Source organism: Elephantulus edwardii, unplaced genomic scaffold (assembly GCF_000299155.1).
Source record: "Elephantulus edwardii isolate Elephantulus edwardi_28Jun2011 unplaced genomic scaffold, EleEdw1.0 scaffold00202, whole genome shotgun sequence".
In the NCBI taxonomy this organism is placed as follows: Eukaryota; Metazoa; Chordata; class Mammalia; order Macroscelidea; family Macroscelididae; genus Elephantulus; species Elephantulus edwardii.
The window spans coordinates 1,670,491-1,698,152 of NW_006399952.1; the positions used below are offsets into that span (position 1 = coordinate 1,670,491).

The 27,662-nt window shown below is 41.0% G+C and overlaps 1 protein-coding gene across 1 annotated transcript in view; it reads left to right on the top strand.

Annotated features, from left to right (window-relative positions):
* The window catches only part of DPYS (dihydropyrimidinase), a 128,382-nt gene that overhangs the window by 44,208 nt on the left and 56,512 nt on the right, over positions 1–27,662 (top strand). Inside the window, exons 3-7 of the mRNA XM_006897168.1 lie at positions 374–553; positions 2,406–2,595; positions 15,901–16,057; positions 17,154–17,295; positions 20,775–20,917. Coding sequence (XP_006897230.1) covers positions 374–553; positions 2,406–2,595; positions 15,901–16,057; positions 17,154–17,295; positions 20,775–20,917 — 812 coding nt within the window. The remainder of the gene's footprint in view (positions 1–373; positions 554–2,405; positions 2,596–15,900; positions 16,058–17,153; positions 17,296–20,774; positions 20,918–27,662) is intronic.

Sequence of the window (27,662 nt, forward strand, 5' to 3'; positions counted from 1 at the left end):
AAAATTATTAAAAAATATATAATAAAAAATCCAATCAATCTCTTATTGTTTATTACCTTTTCCTTCCTCAGCATATCCTGTTTTCCACCACTCCTTTCCTTCATATGCCTGTTAACCCTCTAAAATGGATTCTGTGTGTGAGCTTTTCCTTGGCTTTTTATAACAGTGATGTTATACCATGACTCTCTTCCCCGTCACCTCGATAAATGTCTAATCTTTTTAGTAAGTGAAATCATAGAACATTTGTCCTCTTGCATTTGGCTTACCAACTGTTGGCACTCAGCAGTTTCTAATGTAATATTTTGGATAATGTTGAAATTGTCTTTTTAATTAAAGAGTGGGTGTTGTTGTTGTTGTTGACTTTCTCTTCTAGGTTAAAGAAGAAATGAGGATTCTTACCCAAGATAAAGGCGTTAACTCTTTCAAGATGTTTATGGCCTACAAGGATCTGTACATGGTGAGAGACACTGAGATGTATGCAGCCTTCTCTCAGTGCAAGGAAATTGGAGCGATTGCTCAGGTCCATGCAGAAAATGGAGACCTCATTGCAGAGGTAAGTATTTGTCATCCAAACCTTCAAACAGAGAAGAAAATGCACATAACGTTAAGTGTGTGTGTGTAGGAGTAAGGGGGATCTCAAGTCCATTGCCGTGGAGTCACTTCCAACCCATGGTGGCCAATGTCTTTAAGGAATCGAGCTCCATAGGGCTTTCTTGGCCATAATCTTTCCAGAACCAGATCACCAAGCCTGCCTTCCACACACAGCTGAGTGAATCTGAACTGTCAACCTTTAGCTTAACAGTAGAGATCAAATAACTTGAGCCATCTGGGTTCTTAAATAGGCAAACTCATTTAATGCCTTGAGAGAACAAAAGCTCAGAAATAATCTGATTTTCTCTGGTTACAGCTTGCCTTTTATTCAGGTGCTCTATGAACTGGAATGGGAATTTCCTCTTTTCCAACCAGCTATTAGAGCTCAAACACATTTTATTAAAGAAACACAAATACTTTCTGTCTGTCCATCCATAACATTTTTAAGTTTTTTTCTGTTTAAAGAAGCTCAGGTTGCAGGTACAGAATGTCAAGTGTGGACAGCATCCACATAATTGGATGATTTAAACAGTGTATTAGGTAGCTCTATAAAGCCCTGCTCTGTTAGAAGCTGAGGATTAAAATGCACTCTGGAGGAATCTGGATGATGTTTCTTTCTCACGTTAGTTCCATTATTAATGCCTGGAGGGGACACCATCCGCAAGATTTAAAGGGCTGTCAGTTAACCTTTGTATTAGCCAATTTTGTTTTCTCCTTTCCCTGGGCTCAGCTCTCCTTCAAGTCAGTGAGACTGAGGCTCTGTGGCCAGGACGCAGTAGGGCAGAGTAAGACAGCAGAAGCTGCAAAACCAAACAGCCCCAGTTGAAATTTGACTCGTCCACTTTCCAGCTGTGTGACACTGGACAAGTCATTTTACTGCACCAAGTCTTGACTCTCTGCCTTTCTTTTGTGAGGAAGGAAGAACATTTTGGTGAAGTGAAACAACTTCTGTGATATCATTCAGTGGATTTGGGGAGGAGGTTGGTGAGGGTCATGGTTTACCACAAAGTATAGCTAATTACTGAATCCTAGTCTGAGTTACTTCAACTGGGATCTTGTACTGGGAATTGGATTATTTTGTTGGTTCTGAACCAATAATAAGTTTCCATGTACTCGGATGCTTTTCAGAGAATGTGGTTAGAGCTCAATTCATGTCTTTTTTATGTTTTGCAATGAAGATATTTTACTTGTGAAATAATGAGTGTGGAAAGTCAAGCATATCATTTGTTTTGGTTGTTGTTAGATGCCATCAAATCAATTTTAACTCATTGGGACTTGAAGTGATTGAGTAAAATGCCCCATAGGGTTTCCTAGGCTGCAATCTTTATAGGAGCAGAGTGTCCAGTCTTGCTCTCTTGAAGCTGCTGGGAGGGCTTGAACAGCTCACCTTTTGATTAGCAACTGAGCCCATAACCATTGTGCCACCATCACTGCTAAACATAATATCACTCCTCACTTCCTTTGATTTCCATTTGTGACCAACCTCCATTGGATTTCCAGTACTGTAATTCTTAAAGGGAGATGCCTGCCTCTTGTTTCTCCCAAGGAGAAACTGGTGGATTCGAATTCCCAGCCTTTTGTTTTAGCTGCACAAGTAACACACTACACCATCAGAGCTTATTAACATATATCATTAGAATATTAACGTGTTTATTTTGAATGTTGTTTTTACATACGTACACTTTCACATACACACACCAACACGAACACTAACAGATCTCAAAAGCTGGACAGTGTATTTAATATGAAATCGTGTTTGTCTCGGGTACACTGTATTTATCTTCAGTACGTTGTCCTTGCATATGTGTTTTCAGGGAGCAAAGAAGATGCTGGCTTTGGGGATAACTGGCCCTGAAGGCCACGAGCTGTGCCGCCCAGAAGCCGTCGAGGCAGAGGCCACCCTGAGGGCCATAACCATCGCCAGTGCTGTCAACTGCCCTCTGTACATCGTGCACGTGATGAGCAAGTCAGCTGCAAAGGTGATAGCGGACGCAAGGAGAGATGGTAACTTTCCCAGGACAGCTTCACGGGAGCTCGGCACTAGCTGAAGCTCGGGTCGTTAGCTGCCATCAAGTAGACTGTGGTTCACGTAGACAAGGATCTTTGAGCATGATCTGTACCTGGGCCTGTCGTGCACTGTTCTTGGGATCTCCGTCACGCTTGAGCCCCTGTGCTAGTCACCATGTCTGTCCATTTCACGGAGAATCTTCCTCTTTTTTGTTGACCCTCCACCTTTCCCAACATGATGTACTTCTGCAAGGACTGATTCCTCTTAAAAATATGCCCCAAAATAAGTGAAATGGAGTTTCATGATCTTTGCTTCTAGGGAGCACTATGATCACACTTCCTGCAAGAGAGATTTGTTTATTTGTTTGACGGTTTATGGGGTGTTCAGTATTCTTCCCCAAGAACACAATTCAGAGATCGGCATTCAATCTTGTTTTGTCATCCTTACTAATTGTCCAACTCTCAGATGCACAGCAAGCAATTGAAAAGAGCATGGTTTGGCTCAGGCCTATTTTAGTCTTCAAATTGGCATTGCTCTTTAGAACTTTGGAGAGGTCCTTGATGACACATGAGCTGAAGAGAAGAAGGTGAAATAACTGTAACTGCTGCTTTTACTTCTGAGAAAGCTGTGCATCAGTTTCTATTTTCCTTCCTTACTTTTTTATTCGTATCTGTTCCATTTTCTTTCATCACGTCTGGTTTTCCTTCTCCTTTTTGATCATCTTCTAGGCCGCTTCTGATTTCATTGAACTTCTTTTCCATCCTTGGAACCTTACATAATTGCCTTTGACCGTGTGTTCCCAACCCCATTAGTGTACTGTTGTGTTGCTGTTTTATGCACCCTGGTGTCCATTCTAACTCATAGCACCCTATGACAGAGTAGACATCCCTATAGGATTGTCTTGGCTTGGTCTTCGTGGGCAATAAGCAAATCTTTCTCCCACTGAGTGGTGGTGTAGATGTGCACAGCCAACCTTTCTATGAGCAGTCAAGCTTTTAACCTTGACCCCACGAAAGCTATTTTTAACACTACAGCCATCGACATTTTAATTGGATGTATAGATTAAAAGTTCTCCAGCTTATAGAAACTTCTCTATCCCTGAGGCATCTTCTTAATCCCTTGTAATATCTGGGTCAAGCACATAGGAGAGGATCAACAAGTTTCTTTTGAATTGAATTGATTTGTCTAACAACAGTTTGAATGTAGGAACAGTTGCAGTAGTTCTCCAGATAATAGTATGATGATGATTATTCTTAAACTTTAAACCAATATTATTTTTATCTCAAATTGCCCGAGTTTTGTAGTTCAATTTTGCAAATAAGCATCTTAAAAGAAAGAGAGAAATTCATGGTTTGTAAGAATTGGGCACAGAACTAGTTAGTTGTTTTAGTTTACCACTACTAGTAAACAAGAAATGAAAACAATAAGTTTGCTTCAGTGATTTAGATTCTTGTCTAAATGGGATCTTCCATAATTTCACCTTCCAGGATCTGGATAATCAAAATAGTCTCAACACTGATCTCAGCATACTGGGGGGTTTGTTTGTTTTTAAGGAAAGTGACTGCATTTTTAGAATATATTATATAGAAACTATGAATATAAATTTGGCATCTTTATACTTGACACAAAAAAAGAAAATTTTCCAAAATTACATCTTGTATGAGATCCAGTAAAGACTTAGTAAAGATGCAGTGCAATCTGTATTTTCAAGTATTTGGCCTATTTGACCTATTAAAAACTTTTATTAAAAATGGACTTAGTTCCACAAAGGGGTTAGTAAGGTCTTCTTCCAATTCCTGAGGAGCGATGATGTCCGTCCAAGGCCATGCATGGTATTTTCAATAACTTGCCATGCACATGAGACAGTGAATAAGGATGACAGAAGAATTTGTACCTTTGAGCTGGGGTGTTGGAGAAGAGTACTGAGTATCCCATAGACTGTCAAAAGAACAAACAGATCTGTCTTGGAAATAGTGCAACCAGAGTGCTCCTTGGAGGCAAGGATGGCAAAACTTTGTCTTACACACTTGAAGGACGTTGCTAGGAGGGACTATTCCTTGGGAAAGGACATCATGCTTGGAGAAGTGGAGCGTTAGAGAAAGAGAGGAAGACCTTCAACTAGATAGACTGACATAGTGACTGCAGCATTGGGCTCAAGTATGTCAGAGATGATGTGAATGGCGCAGGATAGGACAGGCTTCAGGTCTGTTTTTCACAGGGTCACTGAGTCATACTCCACTTGATGGCACCTACCAACAACCGATCATTTATGATGACTTTTCCCTCACATATTAGTATATTTTCAGAGTAAAGGGAGGTCTGATGATATACTCAGGTGGGAGGGGCTCTGGTAAACCAAACACTGCACCTGCCCTACAGCTGGAATCCACCAGAGACTCTAGGAGAAAGAAGGACAATCACTATCCGTGTGATATATTATCTAGAAAGCCCCTGAAGGGTCAACTATGACTCAGTTCTGATTTGACAGCCAATGAGTTTGAGTTTTCAGTATAGACTAAAAAAAACACACCCCAAGAAAACAAAAAAAACCTCATTGCCACCAAGAAAGAACCAACTCATAGCTGCCTGTCAGGCTGTAAATTTCACAGGATGAGATTGTCAACCACTCTCACATGGAGCAGCTGGTGGGTTTGAACCACAGACCTTTGAGATTACACCAGTTTCTTAGCACTAGGCCAGCCGCAGCAATAAAAATTAGAATGTTAGATTTTTCCCACCAGGTGGTGCTGTTGCCACCTTAATGGAATTTGTTCTTTAATTGGCTGTGTACTTTTTGCAGCATGTTCCTGTAAGCTTGTCAGTCACGTCCATGTTAGGATACGGTTTAAGAAACAGTGAAATCATCCAAAATGGTCAGTCTTACCCTGTTAGAAAGCAGTGGGGTGGTTTGTGGGGTGTGTTTTTAATTTTTAAAATTTTATACTGGTTTACTTACAAAGTTTGTATATATTGTGTTTCACACTATTCTTCATTCACATTATGTTTTATATAATCAATCCTATGCATTATGTTTTATAAAATTAATTACCATTGGGCCTTGCCCATAATGAATTACCTGTCATTTCAGGTTCCTGCCAGATCCTTCTCATTTCCTTCACTCTCTCCCTCCACCTACCAAACTGTGCAACCCTGTGGTTTCACCCCTACCCATCCTCACCTCTCCAGTCCCCAAAGCAGTGATTTGACAGCTCTGTCACAAAGCAGTTCCTTGATCCTGATTATTTATTTTGCTATAGGGATAAAATTCCATTAGGTACAGAGTGAAAACCTAGAAATCATGTTAGAATATAGGGCATAGACAGGAACATTTTAGCATTGACTTTTTTTTTCTTTTTAAATAAAATAATTTTCTTTTAAGACCATAACTCTTAAGAGATCTACATTTGTATGGATTTGTAGACCCATCTTGGACTTTTGATTGAACAGATTCACATTTGAAAGTAGGACAGGCAGGAAAAGAAAGGAGGAAAAAGAATAAAAAGCAAAGGAAGAGACTGTCTTTTTAAAGCTGGATCAAGCTGTTTGGCTTCTGAGGTGGAGTAAAGTTGGTGGCCATGAGAGCCGCTCTTCCAGGACCTGAGGTTAGAGAGAGCTGGGAGGTATGCTCACTCATAGCAATCACCTGGATCCAAAGGAGTGGGAGGGGGAGCACTACAGCAATGGAGAAGCCGCTGAGCTTGGATGTGCCCCCTCAGTGCTGTCCACCTAGCATGCACAGATATATATATATGGATGAGCAGGGAAAGGCTGTTGGTTGGAGGAGCAGCGAGTCACAAAGACCCCTAGCTTGTTGACTTGATGCCATGTGGGAGCTAGGACTGAGTGAAGGGACAGGCAGTTCTGGAATTCGGGGAGAAGGGTAAACTCCAGAGTGTGTGTCTGATGCTCATTTGAATCTGGCCACAGACGGCTGAGGATGAGTTGACTAGAACCCAACCAGATGAAGAAAAGATGGCCCATGCTGTGAGCTGGACTTGATTCCTGCAGCCTGATAGCTTGCTCTGGACTGGAATGTGCTTCTGGATATAGATGTTCAAAAGTTTCCAAGTTGAACAGAAGATTCTTTACAGAAAGGGACAGGTTTGTTTCCTTACAATCCTAGTTGATAATCAGGTTGGGCAAATCAGAAATTGGCTATCTAAAATGGGTATAATAAGGCACAAGACATAAAGCAACGGGCTTACTTGCTTGCACAAATTTAGCTATTAATAAGATAGTTGTAAGGGGGGAAAACCCCACAATATACATGAACAAAATACAATGTAAATGAAAGATTGTATAAAACGCAATGTACATGCATAAAACACAATGTATATGAATGATAAAAATATTAATAAAATAATTTTTTAAAAGATAGGAAAAAACTATATTCTAAAGGATAATTTATATTAGTTATGGAGATATTTCTCATTCTTTTTACCTTTTTTAAAAAAATAGGGTACAATGTATGCTAGTGTGTTTTCTTCAACTAATTCCCTATTGATCGGCATTTGGGTTGTTTTTCGTCTTTAGTTACTTCAAATAAAACTTGTAGTGATTGTCTTTTTTGCCTATACTATTTTGTATTTGTGGCCACTGCTGGAACAGAAAATTATCAAGTTTGGCAGCTTCTAACAACTTATATTTATTTTTTTATCATTTTATAGTCTGAAAGTCTAGCAGGTTCTCTGTGGGCTAAGATCACAGGTCAGGGCTTTTTGGAGCTCTAGGGGAGAATTTGCTCAGCTTGCATTTTCCAGCTTCTAGAATACACCTGCATTCTTTGTCTGCCCTTCTTTTTCCTCATCTTCAAAGGTAGCAACAGCAGCTCAAGCCTCCTCACACAGCATCACTCGTTGCCTTCTTCCAATTTGAAGTACATTGGACCCAACCAAGTAATGCATTATAATCTCCCCATCTCCGTGTCCTTACATCTGCAAAGATATTTTACCCTGTAAGGTAATATTCACAATTTGGGGTGCCGTTCTTCTGGCTATCATAGAAGGGCACCTTCAGGGGAGATTGTTTTGTGTTGAGTTTTAAACAACTTTGGGGGTTGTAATCTTTGATCCTTTATTAGTCAGTGTTTCAAGCCCTCTTCACTTTCAACAAAGTTATGTCATCAGTGTGTAGGAGGTTGTTCATGAACCTCCCTCCAATCCTGGTGCTTCCTTCTTCTTCATCTACTTTTTGTTGTTGGGTACTCAAGAAACAACTCTGATTCATAGTGGCTCTGTGTACAACAGATCAACACATTCTGGACCCTGGACCATCCTCACAATCTCCCTTGTCCTCGGATCCATTGTAGCCACAATGTCCGCCCATTTCAATGAGGATCATCTTCTCCTTTGCTACCCTTCCATGAAGGACCGGCCCTTCCTGATAATAGGTCCCAAGTGAGTCAATGTGCTGTACTGCAGTGCTCTGCATGTTGCTATGATGTTAGAAGCTGTGTCAGCAGTGTTTCAAATACTAGTAAGGTCACTCATAATGGACAGATTTCATCACAACTTCCAGACCAAGATGGATTAAGGAGCAGGACTGCCTATCCCCATCTGAAGTAATGAGTTCTTGGAAACTCTGTGAATAGCAGCAGAGCATTGTCCCATGTGGTGCCAAGAGATGAGTCTTGGCTGGAAGGTACTCACAGTACAACTGAGGTAGAACTGCTTCCTCAGAGTACAGTCCACCTGAATGGCATGGATGGAGCAAAGCTTTTCTCTGCTAAAGTGGCACAACCTTAAAGGAGGAGAAACATCTGCAAATTTCAGTTCATAACTGGAACATGGAATGCATGAAGTATAAATCAAGGAAAATTGGAAGTTGTATAAAAATGAAACAGAACCTATAAAGATTGATATCCTAGGTTGGTTGTTTTTTTAAAATTGTTGTTATGTGTCATCAAATTGCTTGTGCCTCATAGTGACTTTATGCACAATAGCTCCAAAGCCTGTCCTATCCTGAGCCAAACTCACTGCCTTCAGGACACTTACCCCCATTGTCGCAATTACGGTTTCAATCCATCTCATTAAGGGTATTCCTCTCCTGCTCTGTCCCTGCAACTTTTCTAAGCATGATGTCCTTCTCCAAGACTTGCTCCTTCCTCGCAACATGCCCATGGTATGTGAGATGGAGTTTCAAAACTTTTTCCTCCAAGGAGCAACTTGGTTTCACCTTCTCTAGGACAGACCTGTTTGTTCTCTTGGCAGTTCATGGTATGTTCAGTACCACAAATCAAAGGCATAGGTTCTTCTTTTACCTTATGAAAGTCATCTTTAAGGTCATCTTCTGTCACCTTTAGTCATTGTCCAGCTCTTTGATGGATAACGAATAATAGAATAATTGTAATAGTGACTGGAATGCAAAAGAATCCAAAACAAATAAGAAGGATTGGAAAATTGGAAGTTGGAAAATATGGCCTTTAAAAAAAATGAGGCTGGAGAGTGGATGATAGAATTTGTATGATGATTTATTCCTTGCAAATCCCTTTTTTTAGAAAAAAACATAATCAGTGCCTATACATGTGAACTTGGTGGACTTTACAAGGATCAAACTGACTACATCTGCGAAAATAAACAGTGGAAAAGAGGAGATTGCTCAGCTTTCTCTCTTGCATTGCCTCATGAATTTGAACAGCCTGATTCTGAGTTGACATCACAGTTCCTTACCCATTAGGCCACTTTGTTGTTGTTAGGTGCCATTGAGTCAAGTATAATGCATAGCGACCGAACAAACAGCCAGCTAGAACTCTTCTCTATCCTGTGCCGATCTCATCACCTCCAATACGCTGGAGCCCAGTGCTGAATTCACTCCATCTCTTTGGGACTTTCCTCTCCTTCACTGATCTTCCATTGTTCTATGCATGATGTCCTTTTACAAGAAATATCTTTGCTTAGCTACATGTCCAAATTCTGAAAGATGAACCTTCATCATCTTTTTCTCCAAGCAGCACTTTGGAACTCTTCAGTGTACTTCTAGGTAGGAAAATATTTTTATTTTGCTTTCTATTTTTAGCCAATGCCTCCACCCTGGGCACTTAGGGCTGTTTCTCTGCTTCCTCCAACCTTCACTGACACATCTTGTGACTTAGTCAAGTGCTACTCCTGAATTCAGATGAGGTGTCAATGTCCATCACATCACTTTCATCCAATAAACAGCTTGTCTGTGCTAGGGGCTGGTGGGAATTGGTTTGATATACTTCATTATTTAGAAATCTCTGGAATCTCTCAGAGGTAGGGTGCCTTTAAATGGAAGATTGCATCTTAAATGCAGTCTTTTCTTTCCTGGTTGTGAGCCAGGAGACAGAGACAAAATATATATGGGTAGATAGGGTGCAATTCAGTGTGAAGGTTGCTGAGGCAATGGGAAGAGATTAACGATGTACCCATTTCCAAAAGCTGTTGATATCATCTGGCTGTCAACATAATCAAGACTGTCCTAGACTAAACAGAGCACTTTTTACTAAGTGTGGTCAGTGAAACGTGTAAGTGACATGTGGCTCAACCACATCCACATATAGCTGGTCACTGAGTTAAACATTTAAAAACATGTGTTCTTTACCAGGAAAATGAAGAGGTGACACTTTTCCTAGCCACGTGGTATGCATGATAGGCTATCAGAATAACAGGATTCGAATCCTGGTTACATCATATAGGACCTATGTGTCTCAGGCAAATTATTTAGTCAAATAAGCATCAGTTTCTTAATCTGTCCAACTAACATAGAGGTTTCCATGAAGGTCAAATGAGATTTTATGTAAGACTTTGCAAACTACACCAGTACCGATACTTGTTGAATTGATTCTAACTCGAGGTGACCCCTGGTGTGCCAAAGTTAGACTGTTACATAGGGCTTTTAATAGTTCTTTTTTTCCCCCAAAGTAGATTACCAGCCAATCTATGACCAGCTCTGGTGGACTAGTGGCAAGAAGCTGCGTTGTAATCCTGAGGGCACACAGTTCAAATCCCATCAGCTGCTCCAATGGAGAAAGACAGGCGATCTCCTCCTGTGTGACTAGCTGCCTCTGAAAACCCACCAGCGAGTCAGCTGTTGGTTGGTTCTGACTCCACTGTACACACACTGACTCCACAGTACACAAGAACAACAACAGGCTACCAGCCCTTTATCCTAAGATGCTTATAGGCAGACTCAGACCTCTAATAATTCCATTAAAGCAGTTCAACATGTTATCTATTTGCAATTGAAGAGTTACTGTGGGTGTTTAAGGTTTTATCATTCAAAATTGTTTTTTCTAAGCAAAAGATTAACTGTTTTATCCTGAAGTAATTGTTGTATTAGGAGAGGGGATGTTATGTAGATGGGTGGGAATAGGCAAATGAGACATTATTAGCTTATCTACCATCATTAGCTGCTATAATGGGGCATTATTAACTATCTATCATTCCACAAGGAAGTTGGCCAATGTCAACTTTCTGCAAGAGGATTGGCTAGTCTCACCACTTAATTGAGCAAGCCAGAGTTAGAGGCATACAGGTTCTCCAGTCTCATTGAAGAGACAAGAGAATGCAAGACACCCTTCTTGCTCCAGCTACACCCATGGCAGCAACATCCGCCTCAGCTACTCTAATGGCTGAACAGGAGACTTGATGTGAGATGGGAGCTTTGGTGCGGAGAGACAATATTGGCAGGACTGGAAACTTTGCTGGACAATTTGGGGCAAGGGAAGCCAATATTGGCAGGACCGAGAATTCAGGAACACCAACGTGCGAGGCTCTAGGCTGAGGTGCCTGCATGCATATTTCTGGAGCTGTCTTGACTGTATTTTATTATTCATCTAGATTATTACCTTCTGGTTTCTCCAGTACGGTTCTGGTTGGTTTGTGAATGATCACATTAGATTTTGGACCTAGCAAAGCAGTGAGATTGGTGTTGAGATGAGGAGAAAGAGGTTGGGGAATGTGGGGGAAATGTCTGACCTTGTGGGAAGTGGTTTTGCATTGTTGGTACTGTTGACATGGACAGTGCCCCTTTGTGAAGTTGGTAGAAGTCAGATATGGCCGTCCTCACACTGCCCTTGCTCTTTTTACCGTTACCTTTTTAAAATTATTTCTTTATGTTAAACTTATATATAAAAGAACTCACACTTTTGTTAAATGATCCAGTGTGATTACTCAGTACATGGATTATCTGTTAGATGCTGGTAAATTGGTTCTGATTCATTGTAACCCTAATTATAACAGATTAAGCAACAGATATGTGACAGGTTAAAATACTGCCCAGTCCTGCACCTTCTGCAGAATTGCCACTGTGCTTGAGCCCTTTGCAGAAGCCACTGTACCAAACCATCTCACTGAGGGTCTTTGTCTTTGCTGACCTTTAATCAGGCATGTTGTCTTTCTCCAGGAACCAGCTCTCCTTCTGATAACACACTCGAAGTACATGAAATGAAGTCTCACCTTCCTCACCTGTAAAGAGCACTCAGGTCCCTAAACTCTGTTTCTTCTCCTTTTTTGCCTTCTTGCCTGCTCTTTGGTCCTTTGAAAGTATCTTAGAACCATCCTGAAATAAGAGAGATCAGTTAGTAATTTTTTACTTTCTTTTTAAGATTTTCTTGGGTTTTATAGAAGTCTGGTGGAGAGAAAGTTGAAAACAGCCCAGTTAACGAAGAGCTCATTGTATGGGCCAAAAAACTGGCCTGTCACATTTTAAAGGCACTAAACCCTTCCAAGGAAATTACCTGTCATCTGGTTTCAGAACTGCCTTGGCAGACTCCTGGTGGATGCTGACACTTTTAATTTTTCCTGAGAGCTATTAAAATTGTAGAACTTTTGGAACAGCATTCCCGCATCACCTTGATGGGCCAAGTGATTGAATAGAATGTGTGATAAGGATCTTTGGTGTATGATGAAGCAGCAGGGAAAATCCTGACTTGGCAATTTGTAAAATGATTTTAGATCAAGTGTCAGAGCCTCTTGTCGTCCAGACACCTGTAAGGAATTCTCTCAGAACAGGAAGGTCTCTTTGTACCAGAAAATAAAATATTGTATTCATCCTGAAGCCCTTTTAATAGGTAGTGCATCACCTCCTACCAGTAGCAGTTGCTATAGTTGATCCTGATTCATAGTGACCCCTTTTGTTCATCATAGGGTTTTCAAGGAAACAGAGTGGCTGCCATAACACTTCAGGCAGTTGGGTTCAAACTGCCCATCTTTGTGTTCATAGTCAAGTGCTTAATTATTTGTGCCCATTACCTCCTAAAATCCATCCACTGCTATAGATTCTGACTTGACTCTTCCTTGAGCTACCAGGGCTAGGAATCTTTATGTGATGAGACTGCCTATTTTTCTCCCAACGAGCGGTTGGTGGAGTCGAACCTTCATCCTTTGGTTAGCAGCCCAATACGTAACACACCACATGGTCTGAACAAATACGATACCCTTTAGGTAACTTTAAGAATGATTGCTGCTTGTTCTGTGTGCCAGAAAGACACTAATAACATCTTTCCTCTTTTCTGGGAAAAAGTTATTAACACAAAAAAACAACAGGGAAATGTAATTCACCTAGTGTGAGTTCAAAAGAAAATGAATTATCTTGGCAGTTGCAATCCTGAATGCCTGGGATATAGGTTACTTACTTGAGAAGTCAAATTTTTTAGGCATCCACAACTTTCAATACATGGATTTTCAAATTCTTAAGCTAGCTAAAGCATGATGGCTATTTTTAGGGGAAACATTATTTGTGAGATAATGGGGTGCTTCATCCATACTTAATATGACTTAGGCAGCTGGTGCCTTTACACTTACAGTACTCTCTGAGGAAATCAGTTGATTTCTCTTGTAGATCAGGATTTTAGCTGACCTTTGTCGTTTGATTAACCAGAATGGACTAACTTAGGGTGCCAGCATCTCTTACTGTGCTCTCTTCCTTATGACTGCTAGATGTGATCAGGTAGATGCCAGTGAATTGCTTATTCTGATAAATGCTAATCAGAGCCAGGGTTCTGATTTTAAATTCAAATGTGCTATTAACGTCTCTAACATTGTACGCTTTTGATGGTCTCATTTACATGATTTTTAAAATATGCATTTCTGACTACAATTTTATTATCTGAGTGTTCTTTTATGTGTTATGAATTTTTTGAAGAGGATTTTTAAAAGGTGTGAAAAGATGACCATTCTTTTTGCAACAAGAGACACTGTGGTTGAACTCCATGTGATCTAAGTGGGTTGTTGTTGTTGTTATGTGCCATTGAGTTGCTTGCGACCCATAGAAACCCTATGTACAACAGTTCTGAACCCTGCCCTACCCTAAGACAGTCTCTTTGACTCTGACACACCTACCGTATTACTCCAGTCATGCTGTCAGTCCATCTCATCCAGGGGGTTTCTCTCCTGCGCTGTCCCTCTACCCTTCCAAGCATGATTGTCCTTCTCTAAGGACTGGTCCTTTCTGGCCGTGTGCCAAAGTATGTGAGATTGATCCTCACAGTGCTTGCCTTCATGGAGCAGCTTGGTTTTACTCTCTCTAGGGGAGACTTGTTTGTCCTCTTCTCCAGCACCACAGCTCAAAGGCTTTGATTTTCTTTTTATCATCCTTCATCATTGTCCAGCTCTTTAATGCATGGCAAGTAATTATGAAGACTATGGCTTGGATCATGCCCATTAAGATAGTACAGCAGAGAGTTAAACCACTTGCATCAAAATGCCTGAGTTCAGATCCTTTCTCCTGCACTCTACATGTAATGTAACTAATTGTACAGAAATGATTTAATCCTACCATGTTTTAGAAGATGCAATTAGAAAGGCACATGTGTCAATCCATTTTGCTAGGTTATGTTTCAATAACAAATGTATCTAAAATGTGAGTGACTTACATATATATATTCATTTTTCATTCCTATCTGTGTCCATTATGATTTGATGTTGGATCCAATCCATATTCTCTTTATTTTGGGACCAAACTAAAAAGTATTCCCTGTTGGGGACATGCAGTCTCATAATAAATGGGAATGGTAATGACAGAACTTTATAATGACTTTTGTACCTTCTGAATGGAAGCTTCTGTGTCACTTCCGTTTGTATTTAAATGATCAGAGTGAAATCTGATGGTTCTGGTGTCAGTGGGATGGGCAGTCTCCTATTACATGCAATTCACGTTGGCCCAAATATGGTCAACACTCAATAATTACTGTTGTTGTTGTTGTTATGTGCCATTAAGTCGCTGTCAACTCACAGCGACCTTTGTACAACAGCCGTGAACCCTGCTCTATCCCTTGTCAATCTCATGGTCTTTGACATGCCTATCCCGATTACCCCAGTGACGGAATCAATCCATCTCATCGAAGGTCTTCCTCTCCTGTGCTGTCCCTCCACCCTCCCAAGCAGGAAGTTCCTCTCTAAGGACTGGTCCCTCCTTGCAAAATGTCCAAAATATGTCAGACGATGCTTCAGAATCCTTGCCTCCAAGGAGCAGCCTGGCTTCACCCTCTCCAAAACAAACTTGTTTAGTTACTGTTGGGTGCATTAGGGCAATTCCAACTCCTATGGATCCCTTGTGACAGAGTAGAATGGCTCTATAGGGTTTTCTTGATTGTGTTGCTGTTGTGTGCCGTCGAGTTGACTGTGACTCATAGCAGCCCTGTGAATAACAGACCTGAGCCTTCCATATTCCGTGCCCTCCTTACCGTCTCCGATACACTTGAGCCCACTGTTACAGTCACAGTATTAATCCATCTTGTTGAGAGTTTAACTGTTATTCTGGCCCTCCACCTTTCCAACTGGGATGTTTTCCTCCAATGACTGGCTCCTCCTTACCACACGCCAGAAATATGTAAGATGAAGTTTCACCATCCTTGCTTCCAAGGATGCACTCTGGTTGTACGTTCCCATGACAGTTCACGGAATATTCAGTACTCTACTCCAACACCACAACTCAGAGGTTTTGGTGCTTCCTCTGTCATTATTAGTCGTTGTTCACCTTTCAGTTGTGTAGCAAGACTGTGGCTTGTGTCAGGCACACCTTAGTCTCTAAACTAATATCCTTGCTCTTCAGCACTTTCTTGGCTGTAAAAAGACCTTTTCCCCATCTTTAAAAATTTGGAAGCAGGTGGCACATCTATTGAGAGATTGAGCTGCTGACCTTTGGATTATTCTATGGTTATGCCCCCAGGACTCCTTCAATAAACACTAATGGGTGCTTTTATATCTAGTTTAAAGGTTAAATTACCATTTGGCTTTTGTCTTCACCTCTATTAGGACATAGAAAAGCATTGTTTAAGTCTTTGTTGGATGGTTCTCTTAAGTGCAAACTAAGGTGTTGAATGCTTCTTTTGAACTTTGCAGGGAGGGTGGTCTATGGAGAGCCCATAGCAGCAAGCCTCGGCACAGATGGCACCCACTATTGGCATAAGGAATGGCACCATGCAGCCCACCATGTCATGGGCCCACCCCTGCGGCCAGACCCTTCAACTCCGGATTTCCTCATGAATCTGTTGGCTAAGTAAATATTTTGCAGACAATTGGGAAATGTCAAAAGCCAATTCTTTAGGAGTCTCAATTAAGGAGATCTTGCCCAGCCATCTTGAACTTTCATTGTCTTCCCAGGATTCCCCTCTGCTTGCAGCCTCATCCTCTAGGGACCAGACATATATTGGTTTATTCATGCTGTGCCGCCAAACCTCTCCTGCACACAGAGAAATCAACCTCTTTTGCTCTGAAATGTTACTCTCTTCTGCTTTTTTTTCTTCTCTTTGCAAATTGCTTTTTAAACCAGAATCAAGCCTCTTCCTTATGCCTTATTTAAATCAGAATACACTTGCAATTTTGGTCTGTACTGGTGTAACCTGGAGCCAGATACAGCTATTGTGTAGGAAGATCTTTACCTCCTGAGATGCTGACAGTTTTTCCTGAGAATCCTGCCATTCATGGACATCCTGATGCCCGTCTTTTACAGATACTTACATTCGGGTTTTAATGTAGTGCTTTCACTACAGACTATATGAGCGTTAGCTTACCTCTCCTTGCCGCTTCCTTCCATCTTCACTTCTACCTCTCCAAGGCTCTTCACAAGTCAGAGCAGGAGTGGTGTCCCTGGAGACAGCAACATCCTCAGCCAAGCTCCTATCTCTCTTTCTCACAGCATTGTCTCTTAGCTAGAGACCGTCCTGGGAACCGGCCTTCTCCACATGTGAATCACGCGGTAATATTTTTGTGTAGTCTTCTGCTCACAAGGACCCTGCATACATATCATTGCTGGTGATCTTGAAGTAACCTTTATCAAGCAAATAAAATTAGCAGTTATAAGATGGTGAGTCATACATAAATAAACTTATGATCACAGAACAAGTAACGGATGGCGTTTGGCTGAGAACTTGAGCTATTCTGAATCTTCTCTAAGAGTAGTTCTTTAGCAAAGAAAGAAAACAGGTCCCTGGATGAAGATAAGAATGGGATAAAAATATAAAGCTGCTTGTTCTACATTCCATATATCTGCCTTGTAGTTGAGGAATGGAGCTGGAAGGCTGGCACACGTTACTGACGTGTCCTCTCACCTATTTGTCCCTGTCACAGTCTTATACGGGCCTCTCTCTTTACAGTGACGATCTGACCACCACAGGGACTGACCACTGTACCTTCAACACCTGCCAGAAAGCTCTGGGGAAAGACGACTTTACCAAGATCCCCAATGGGGTAAATGGAGTTGAGGACCGGATGTCAGTAATATGGGAAAAAGGCGTGGTAAGTTCCATAGGATTCAGCCCATTTTGTTTCATTCTTCAGCCAGAGGCTGACCTATTTTGTCACCAGAGTAGCATTGAAAACGTTCATACAAGCAAAACAAAGACAACCCATTGCCAGCTAGTTGGCTCTGACTCATAGCGACCACACATGCTACCGAGTAGAGCTACTCCAGCAGGTTTTCTTCACTGCCAGGACTTTTCTCTGCAGCTCCATTTAATAGATGTATACCACCAGGCTTTAGGCTGGCAGTGCAGTGCAAGCTATCGGAACCACCCAGAGACCCTCAAATCCTTATAGAGAAGTACCGTTGTTATTATCATTAGGGAGTGTTGCTGTTGTCATGTGCTGTCGAGTCACTTGCGACTCATAGCGACCCTATGTACAAGAGCCCTAAACCCTGCCCTAATCCCATGCTAACCTCATTGTCTCTGGAAAACCTACTCCCACTACCCCAATCCATCTCATCGAGGGTCTTCCTCTTTTGCACTGTCCCTCCACTCTCCCAAACATGATGCCCCTCTCCAAGGACCAGTCCCTCCATGCAACATGCCCAAAGTATGTCAAACGAACCTTCAGAATCCTTGCCTCCAAGGAGGAGCCTAGCTTCACCCTCTCCAGGACACACTTGTTTGTTCTCCTAGCAGTCCATGGTATATTTAATACTCATCTCAGGCATCACAGCTTAAAGACATCAGTTCTTTTTCTATCATCCCTAGTCACTGTCCAGCTCTCCGATGCATAGCACGCAATTGCATAGACTATATCCCAGATGAGGCACACCTTATTCTCCAGCCTGACATCGTTGCTCTTCAGCACTCTGGAGAGGTCCCTGACAGCTGACTTTCCCAATGCAATTTGTCTCTTGATTTCCTGGCCGCTGGTACCAAGAGTGTTGACTGTGGAGCCAAGCAAACTAAAAATGAATTTTAACACAAACACGGATTCTGTTTTCCCCTAGGATGGTATCAGCAAAGAAATAATTTTCTCCTTCAAATAGTTTTATAGGAAGCACTGCAGCATGTTGCAGAGACGTTAGAGTGTGAATATTAACTGGTCTAGAATGGGCTCTTTTTCCAGACTGAAATCGACAGCACTTCTGCCTGATTTCTCATGCTCTTGAATCCTGTAGACTCATGTCACTGGAAAGACACTTGAAATGGTATAAAGTACTTGAAGAATTTTGAAACTGTTAAAGGTATCCTTTTTAAGAACTCTTGGATTTCTTATATCAAAAATTGCTGGATAAGGTCACATCAGTAGTAACTCAAGATTTGTTAAAATTTCCATGATTCAAGTTCTCCTCCCTGGTGATGGAGAAGAGACAAACAGCAAATGTCATGCTAGTTCATCCAGCCACTTTTAATTGTGTGTTTGTAAAGATCAACAGAGAAGACTATACCACCAGACCTTTTTCTACTGTTTGTCCCCAAATTCTCCCTTTGTGGGCACATCAATCCTGTCTCAGAGCACAGAATCCCATTTGGGTACTTTTCTTCTACACATACCACCTACCCTAACTCTACTTAATTTCATTTCTAAAATATCTCTTTATTTCCATCTTCCTTATGAGTACTCTAAGTGAGGCCTGTATCTTGGCTCAGCTATTTCTTTGTAGTAGTCTCATAACTGGTAGCCCTGCATCCAGGCTCTCCCTGCTGCTCTCCTTTCTATACTGTGGTACCAGAATGACCTTTCAAGCATGATACTCAGTTAGTGTAAAGTTCTTTTCTCAAAACCTTTCCTTTTAAACATTATTTGTAGTATAGTTATCGAATAACAAGTATACAAATAAGGATTTTAAAAACAAACTTTCTAGCCCTCTCTTCTGCTAACATCCTCTTCAACCTCCCTCTTCATCCATCCCAACGCTGTCTCTCAGACAATTTCTTTTCCTAGGAACAGTTCAACCATCTCTTTGAACTTGTGTTGTTGTAATAAATATCTTCATTATTGCTCATCATAAACTATTATATTTCCCAAGTGTATAAGCGGTTTCTAAGTGATTGAATATTTTTTTAATAGCTTGCAGAGAACTCAGTTGCTTTTTAAAACATTAAGAAGGTTTACTTATGGTAATATTCCTTTTCAGGCAATGGCTCTTAATTGTTCTTAGGACAGAAAACCTTTGATAATTGACTAAGCCTTAAGGTTCTTAGCATATTGGTATATATATATATATATATTTACACTTTCAATCCTTTAGTATTTTAAAGGGGTCACATCCTTTCAAAGCCTGTCCACATGAAAATCTTCCGCAAAAGACTGTCCATCATTGTCCTTTTGGTAAATTTATGTTGCACAACAATCAAACTTCTTAAACAGTTTTTCCCCTCTTATTTCTAAAAAAAAAATGCCGTCACCTGCTTTAAAGGTCAATTTCATGTTAGTGCTATTTAAATATTCTATTTAGCACCTACATAATTATCTCATAAATCTTAGGTCTGTAACTAATAAGCCAGATCATAAATTTAGTGGCTGGCAATGGTAAGACTGACTTACTTTTTTTTCCTTTTAATTGTGATTTGAACGAAAGCTTACAAAGCAAATTGGTTTTCCATTCAACCCTTCAGATCTATTTTCTTCTATGACATTAGTTATAATATCCAAAATGCAATAGTGCTCTTTCCATGTCCTCTCTCTGATTTTCATTTCAATTAATCCTTTCTTTTTTAACCCTCCTTGTCTTCTGAGATGTCCCTGGGCCAATGCTGCCCTTTCTATCTGTATTGCTGATTATTCTAAGGCATGCATGCCTCACTGGTGTTTCTAGTGACCTTACAGGTCTAGCTATCATTTGATTGAAAGTTGAGCCACAAAAGTAATAGTAAAATTGAAATGAGCTTTGAAAACAGTTTTCAACATTCAGCTGCCACCCTTTGCCATCTCTTGTGATTCTGGGAAGGATGGCGGAAATCAGTAGGGGTGCGTTTTCAAGCTGACAGGTCTTTGAAAATTCATCCTCAGGCTTCCATATGCTACCATATCATCATCATCATCACCATCACCATCATCATTTTGACTGTTTAATACTGATCAGCTGTTTGCTTCTAAAAGATATAAGTCTTGTACTTTTCTTGACAGGAGGATTTTTAAAAAAGAAATATTTGATCATTAGAGTAAAATGCATCTTTTTCCTGCTTTGTGTTATGTCTTGAACTGAGTCTCTTCACAATATGTGCTGTAAATCCTAATCTCTATGCCTGTAGTTAGAATGGATCTGTTTTGTTAATGAGGCAGGGTAAGTGTGGGGCATTGCGGTACAATGAGAGTAAACGAGCAGAGGTAAAGATAGACACCATAGTGCACAAAGATCACCAAAGGATCAAGAAATAGGGACTTGGATCCAAAGCCTTCCCCTAGAGCCAGTGCCCTGGCTGCATAGACTGTGAGCTAATACATTTTTATTTGTTAAAACCATCCACTTGGTGATATTTCTGTTCTGGAGCACCAGATAACGAAGATAAATTGTTTTACAGCACAGTGGTAAAATGGATGAAAACCGATTTGTGGCAGTTACCAGCACAAATGCAGCTAAAATCTTTAATCTCTATCCAAGAAAAGGAAGAATAGCTGTAGGATCGGATGCTGACATTGTGATTTGGGACCCAAAAGCCACAAGGTAAGATTGAGTCCTGTCTTCTGTGCCTTCAACGTGGAGAAAACAATGTCCCAACTTGCAGTGAGGTTATGCGTTGCCCTTAATCAGCCATTTCCTTTTAGAGAGTTTGATTAGTGGTGCTCAGATGTGTTTGAGCCTGTGCACAAGAACAAGGTTTGAATGCACAAAAATATTTCTTTGTTTGTCTTGGCACAGAGGATTCAAAAGTTGGGTTGCTTACTATTCCTTGTAAATTGATATGTATACAAAACCAATATGAATTTACCACTTCGGTGCTTGGCAAATGCCCAGATTTACTTGGGGAAAAGGTGCAGTGAAGAAAAGGAAGGGTTTAGTTTGGAAGAGGCTGAATTGAAAACTTGAAATAATTATAGCCTTTTTCAAAAAGCTTTCAGAGAGAAAAATTCCAGCACAAAAGATGTCACTTTGAGTTAGCCAAATTTTCCAGTTGAGTTCATCTTGAGCCTTTCGTTCCCAGCAGACTCCAGCTTTTTGTTTCCAATTTCCATAATTCTATGTTAATATTGCAGGTCTGGCAAATTCCACCAACTCAGGAAGGCATTCAAGAGAGGCTGAAGTTCTGCTAATTTCTCTTTATAGGATGTTAGCAATAGCTTGTATCCAGATTTTTTGTGTATTCTATAAACTTTGCAACTGCAATGGCTCATGTTCCATGTAATTTAAAATTTATGTGTGTGTATAAACATAATACTATATGATCTCCTGTTTTTATTGTCCAGACATTTACTGAAGGTCTATTAGGTGCCTCTGGAAACTCTATGAACTTTGATAAATGTCAATAGTTGTAGAGGGCCTTCAGGGCTTTTGTTCATAGGGTCGCTATGAGTCATGCTTGACTTGAAGGCAGTCAACAACAATAACAACAACATTAGGTGTTTTATGGAAATATATTTTCGGGGAACTTGGTGGCACAGTGATTAAAAGCTCAGCAGCTTGAACCCACCATCTGCTCTGCAGGAGGAGGGTGAGACAGTCTGCTGCTGTTAACTATCCACAGCCTCGGAAACCCTGAGGGGCAGCTCTCTTCTGTCATATAGAGTCTCTGTGAGCCAGAATAAATTCATGGTCAAAGCTTTGCTTTTTTTCTGTTTGTTTTGTATTGCCACTGTGGGGATGTTATGGTCATACTTTAAATTGTAGTTCTCCTGGGATTTCCCTTGGGAAGAGAAGGCTGAGAAACTGCCAAGAATTTCTTTAAAGCACCAAAGAGCAAAGATACTACTTTACAGACTAAGGTGTGCCTGATTCAAGTCATGGTATTTTTAAGTTGTTTCATATGCCTGTGCAAATTGGACTGTAAATAAGGGAGACCTGTAAAGAATTGCACTGTGGCCTTGGCAAAAAACATTGTGTATATTGTTTTATGCTAAAATAGCCAACACATCTGTATTGGGAGCAGTGCAGCTAGAATATTCTGTAGAAGCAAGGATAGTGAGACTTTGTCTTGCATACTATGGGCATGTTACCAGGAGGGACCAAGCCCTGAAGAAGAGCATCAGGCTTGGAAAGTGAAGATCATCAAATACGAAGAAGACCTGCAAGGAGTTAGATTAATACCAGGCAGGGAACAGGGAGTGACAGACAGCTGATATTTTGAGGATGGCACAGAATCAAGCAGGGTCACTATGAATTACGTACATAGAATCACTGTGAATTGTTGGGGTGTGAAGAGTTAGTGTTCAAAATGGCATTCCTAGACTTTGACTTTGACTTTGTCTTGTGGATGGGCGGAATATGTGAATAGGGCATTTTAGCCAACCCACAAGGGGATTGGCCGGTCTCACCATTAAATTGAGCAGATCCAGCAGCAGAAAGGAAGAGTCTCATCCTCGGCAAAGGAGAAGCAGGCATTATGTGGCACCTGTAACTATCAGAGATTCTTGTGCATCAGATCAGGGCCTTTGGGAGCATCAGAATCAGAAACCTGATGTGCGATGGAGCTGACCTTGGGACTGCTATAGCATTGATTGAGCTAAGAGCCTTTTGCCCAAGTTTGTTGGAGGACTGAGGGTAGAGAAGAGCCATAATTGATAGGACTAAAAACTGTAACATTGGCCTAAAGCCACAAGGCTCGAGTCTGAGGTGCCTGCAGGTACATTTTGGAAGCTGTCCTGATTATTAACTTGAATTCTAGACTTTGATTTTCCCAGTGTGGTCTGTGTGATCTGTGAGCTAGTGCATTAGATTTTGGACCCAGTGTTGGGATGAGTAAAAAGAGATGTGGGAGCATGGGGGCCATATCTGACCTCATGGGAATTGGTTTTGTGTTGTTGATGTTGTTGACGAGGACAGTTCCCATTTGTGAGTTTGGTAAGGCCAGATATGGCCAGCCAGATGTGGCCCTTGCTCTTTTTACAGTTATATACATAGGGGTATTATGAGTTGAAACCTAAAAATAACATCAACCACAGGCTACCAACATTGATGCTAAAAGCGTGCTTCAGATGCTCTCCCAGGCCATAGTTGTCTTTTTGTGGTTGATACCCATCTCTGAAACCAAGTTGCTCCTCGGAGGCAAGGATATTGAAGCTCTGTTTCACATACTTTGGGCATGTTTCCAGGAGGGACCCGTCCTTGGAGAAGGACCTCACACTTGGAATGGTGGAAGAACAGTGCAGGAGAGAAAGACCCTGGATGAGACGGGACAACACAGTAACTGGATATAATAAGGGTAGGTGTGTTGGAGACAGTGAGATTGGCTCAGGATAGAAAAGGATTCAGAGCTATTGTGCATAGGGTCGCTATGAGTCACAGGTGACTCCGTGGTACATAACAATAACCCTCCTCTGGGCACACATTATTCCAACCTAGGGGCCAGTTCACACAGCTGCCTGGTCCTGATCATGACAGATAGCCTTTAGCGAGCACTTCAGGCTTCTCACTTCATTGCCAGTTTACAATCCATGCAATGCAGTGGTGGTATGACTATACTATTTACATAAACATCCTGAGATACCAAGTAGATATAACCCAGAGCCTCTCTTACTGTATTAACCAGGAACTATTGCCCATCCGGGTCCTAAATGTCTGCTTGTCAAACGGGCTATGTCACTTCTTTCCACCTTGACTCCACCATCTCTGCATGAGAAAGGAAGCCCAGTGAAATTAAGTGTGGGCAGCTTCTTGGCGTGGTGAGAAAAAAAGTGTGCCTGGGAAGACAGTGGAAAACATTGCTTGGATTTGGTGTGTCTCTGAATGAATTTAGCCTCCTCTGTTTGCAAAGCTCCTGGTATTTGATACAGCACTCTGCAGTGAACTGTTGTATACCCGGCGGGGGCTACCCAATGTCACCTCTCCTGAAGCTCAAACAATGAACTAACTGATTTAAGTGCTGGGACCAGAGAGGCTTTTGAAATGACTTGTGACTTATGGAGATAATGAGCCTATGTAAGGAAATATAGAGATGTTTAAAAGCCAGAAAACTACCATATGGAAAAAGTATTTGTGAAAAATGATTCTTAAAAAAACAGCAACAAAAAGCATAGCATCTGGGAAAACCACAGTAATGATAATAATAGTAATTACTTGGTATTTGCATTTTACACAGCTCTTAGTGGTATTTAAAACTGCTTAGTTTCTAAAATGTGATCTACAAGATAAGACAAATATTGTCACCTTATGACAATGAGAAAACTAAAACACAACAATTTAAAGTGACAAGTTAAGTAAAAATGTCCTGAGACAGCATGTCTTTGCATCTTCCTACGCCTTCGTAAGGGATCTGGTGGTGTGAACCACGGAGGGTTGCATTGCTGACTCTAGGGGTGGGCTTCTCTGGCAACCTGAGTCTACCAGCAACTCCACAGGAGAAAGATGGGAGATTTTCCAATGGGATTCATAGTGGTGGAAACCTGCTGGAGACTCAGCTGTGAGGCACAGACAACCCAATAGCCGTGACTCAAATTCACCAGCAACTCAGAGCCAGAAAGATAGGCAATCTCCCCTCAGACTGTTTAACAGTCTGAAGAACCCAGTGAAGGATCAGCTAGCTGTAAGTGGATTCTGACTTGCTGGTGACGATGATGATGTTAAGGAGTTTTGGTGACAGAGCGTATTGCGTGATGGACTGCTAATCAGCCAAAGCAACCAGCTCCTCTAGGGAAGAAAGATGGGCAGTATTCTCAGGTAAAGATTTACAACCTCAAAAACCTGACGGAAGGTTGCTATGAGAGGGAATGAGTTAGAAGAGAGGAGTGAGGTCTGCTTTTCATAAGATTCTGCACCAGGAGAGCTCCTTGGGGTCAAAGCAGAACCCCTCTCTTTAGACTTGATTGTGACTGGTCCATTTTATCAGTCATTTGGTCTTCTCACCAAGCAGGCTAGTAGCTAAGCATTTTTTTTTATCTTGTCTGTGAGTCAGTTCTCTCATATTCCCTATCAAAGATGAGGGAGAAATGAAGGTGGTGCTGGGGTGACGTGGTGATCTGGTCTGAATGCACAGAGCCCAGGGAGGTGATGCTCTTCCCTGGGTACCTCCCAGCATTGCCCAGCCATCAGAGGCTCCTCGGGTGTTTTAATTTCTGAGTGTGACATCAGCTCAGGTCTAAAGCATTGTCTTGCTTAGACAGCTGGACAAAGAGAAGTGACCTGAACCTAAGGTTGTGAATAATTCCCTTACTTTATTTACCACATATTGATGCTTGCAGGATATTTATAGGCTGTGATTATGGCTCTTTGAGTCATGTTTTTAGAGTGTGTAAATTTAGGCTACTCCAGTTCTCACAAGTTTTAACTCCCGATTTCTCTAACATTGTTCTGTACTTCTTTGCTCTTCAGCTGTTTGAGAATCAAACATCATGACGCAGAGGTATAGTTTTGTTTTCTTTAAAAAAAAACACAAAACCCCTATATATTACCTGCTTAATTTCCCTCATTTCTAGTCTAAGAATAACTAACTGAAGGTCAAACTAAAAAGCTCCTGCACTATTAAATCTCTCTTTTCTTAAGATTTTTAACATTTCTTATGTATGAACCATCCTTCCACTTTATAGAGTGGTAATAAAGAAAATTGAATATGTAAATGTTCGTGTATATGCCTTTTGTGATCGAGATAAATATTTCACATTTAATTATTAGCTTTCAGTCATCTTTCTCTCTGTCTGCTTATTGTTTATGCCTAGATTATAGGTATAATGAAAACAAACAAACAGAGTCCAGGCACCTGAATGCGTCAGTTCTGATCCCAGCTGCACCACCCTGAGCTGGCCACCTTGCAGACTACATAACATCCTGACTGTAAGAGAAAGGAGATTCATGGTATTTATTCTTCCTAGCTTCCAAGGACTTTGTTAGAATCAAATGAAATAATACCTGAAAAAAATGCTTTGTACATTAAGAAAGGGCTATGCCAGGGCAAGATATATATTATTATGACTATTTTAGGGCGCTCCGGTGGCTTAGTGGTAAGGAGTTACAGTGCTAAACCAACCCAAAGGCAGGTAGTTTGACTCCCCCAGCTGCTCGGCAGGAGAAGAATGGACAGTCTCCTCTTAGGTGACTAACTGCCTCTGCAAACTTGCTAGAGGGTCCACTATGAGTCGAATCCACTTTGATCGTACATAATATTAGGAACTTCATATAGTTGATAAAATAACAACTATTTTATATTTATCAAGTTTGACTGGTGTCATTACTTGAAGGGCATTCGCAATTTTAAGGACTCTCCGTGTGATGCAAATGGTTAAGCACTCAACAACCAACTGAAAGTTGGTGGTTCAAATCCAGTAGAGGTGCTGAGAAGGAAAGTTCTGGCAACGCATCACTGAAAGACACTAAACGTTGAAAATTCTCTGGAAGACAGTTCTATTTTGAAACACATGAGGTTGTCCTGAGTTGATATTGACTAGATAGGGCCAACTGACACATCGTGATAGATGTAATCAAGATTTAGATTGTTAACAATTTCATCTTGCTTGGTTCAACAATCAACACTCTTGGCCATAGCAGTCAGAAAATAAAGAAGACAAATTGCACTGAGAAAATCTCCTGTCACGGATCTCTCCAAAGTACTGAAGAGCAACAGTGTCAGTCTAGAAATTAAGGTGTGTCTGATCCAGGCTGTGGCCTTCACAATTACTTGTTATGCATCAGAGAGCTGGACAATGACTAGGGATGATAGAAGAAGAATGGATACCTTTGTATTGTGGTGCTGGAAAAGAGTATTGAACATACATACCATGGACCACCAAGAAAACAAACAGGTCTGTCTTGCAGAGGGCGAAACCAAGTTTCTCCTTGGAGGCTAGGACTTTGAAGCTCCGTCTCACATACTTTGGTATGTGGTCAGCAGGAACCAGTCCTTGGAGAAAGACATCATGCTTGGAAAGGTGGAAGGACAGCACAGGAGAGGAAGTCCCTGGATGAGGTGGATTGGCACAGTAACTGGGGTAGTGGGATAAGGTGTGTCAGAGATAATGAGATTGACTGAAGATAGAGCAGAGTTTTAGAGGTATTGTATATAGAGTTGATATGAGTCACAAACAAAAACACATAGTGACTAGTTTGGTTTTTGTGTTTGTTTCTTTTAGTCTCAGCTGTTTTGTTTGGTGGGAACCAAGTAAATTCTGTTCTGTTTCTCTGGCCTTCAGACCCTAGTAAAAATGAGACATTTTAAAAACCATCTTTTTGGATAATGGGGAAATATTTTTATTTGGCAGGATATTATGAAATTATCTAGCCTCCTCCTGATTTCTCTGACTTATTCTGTATCTTGTGCCTCCTATCC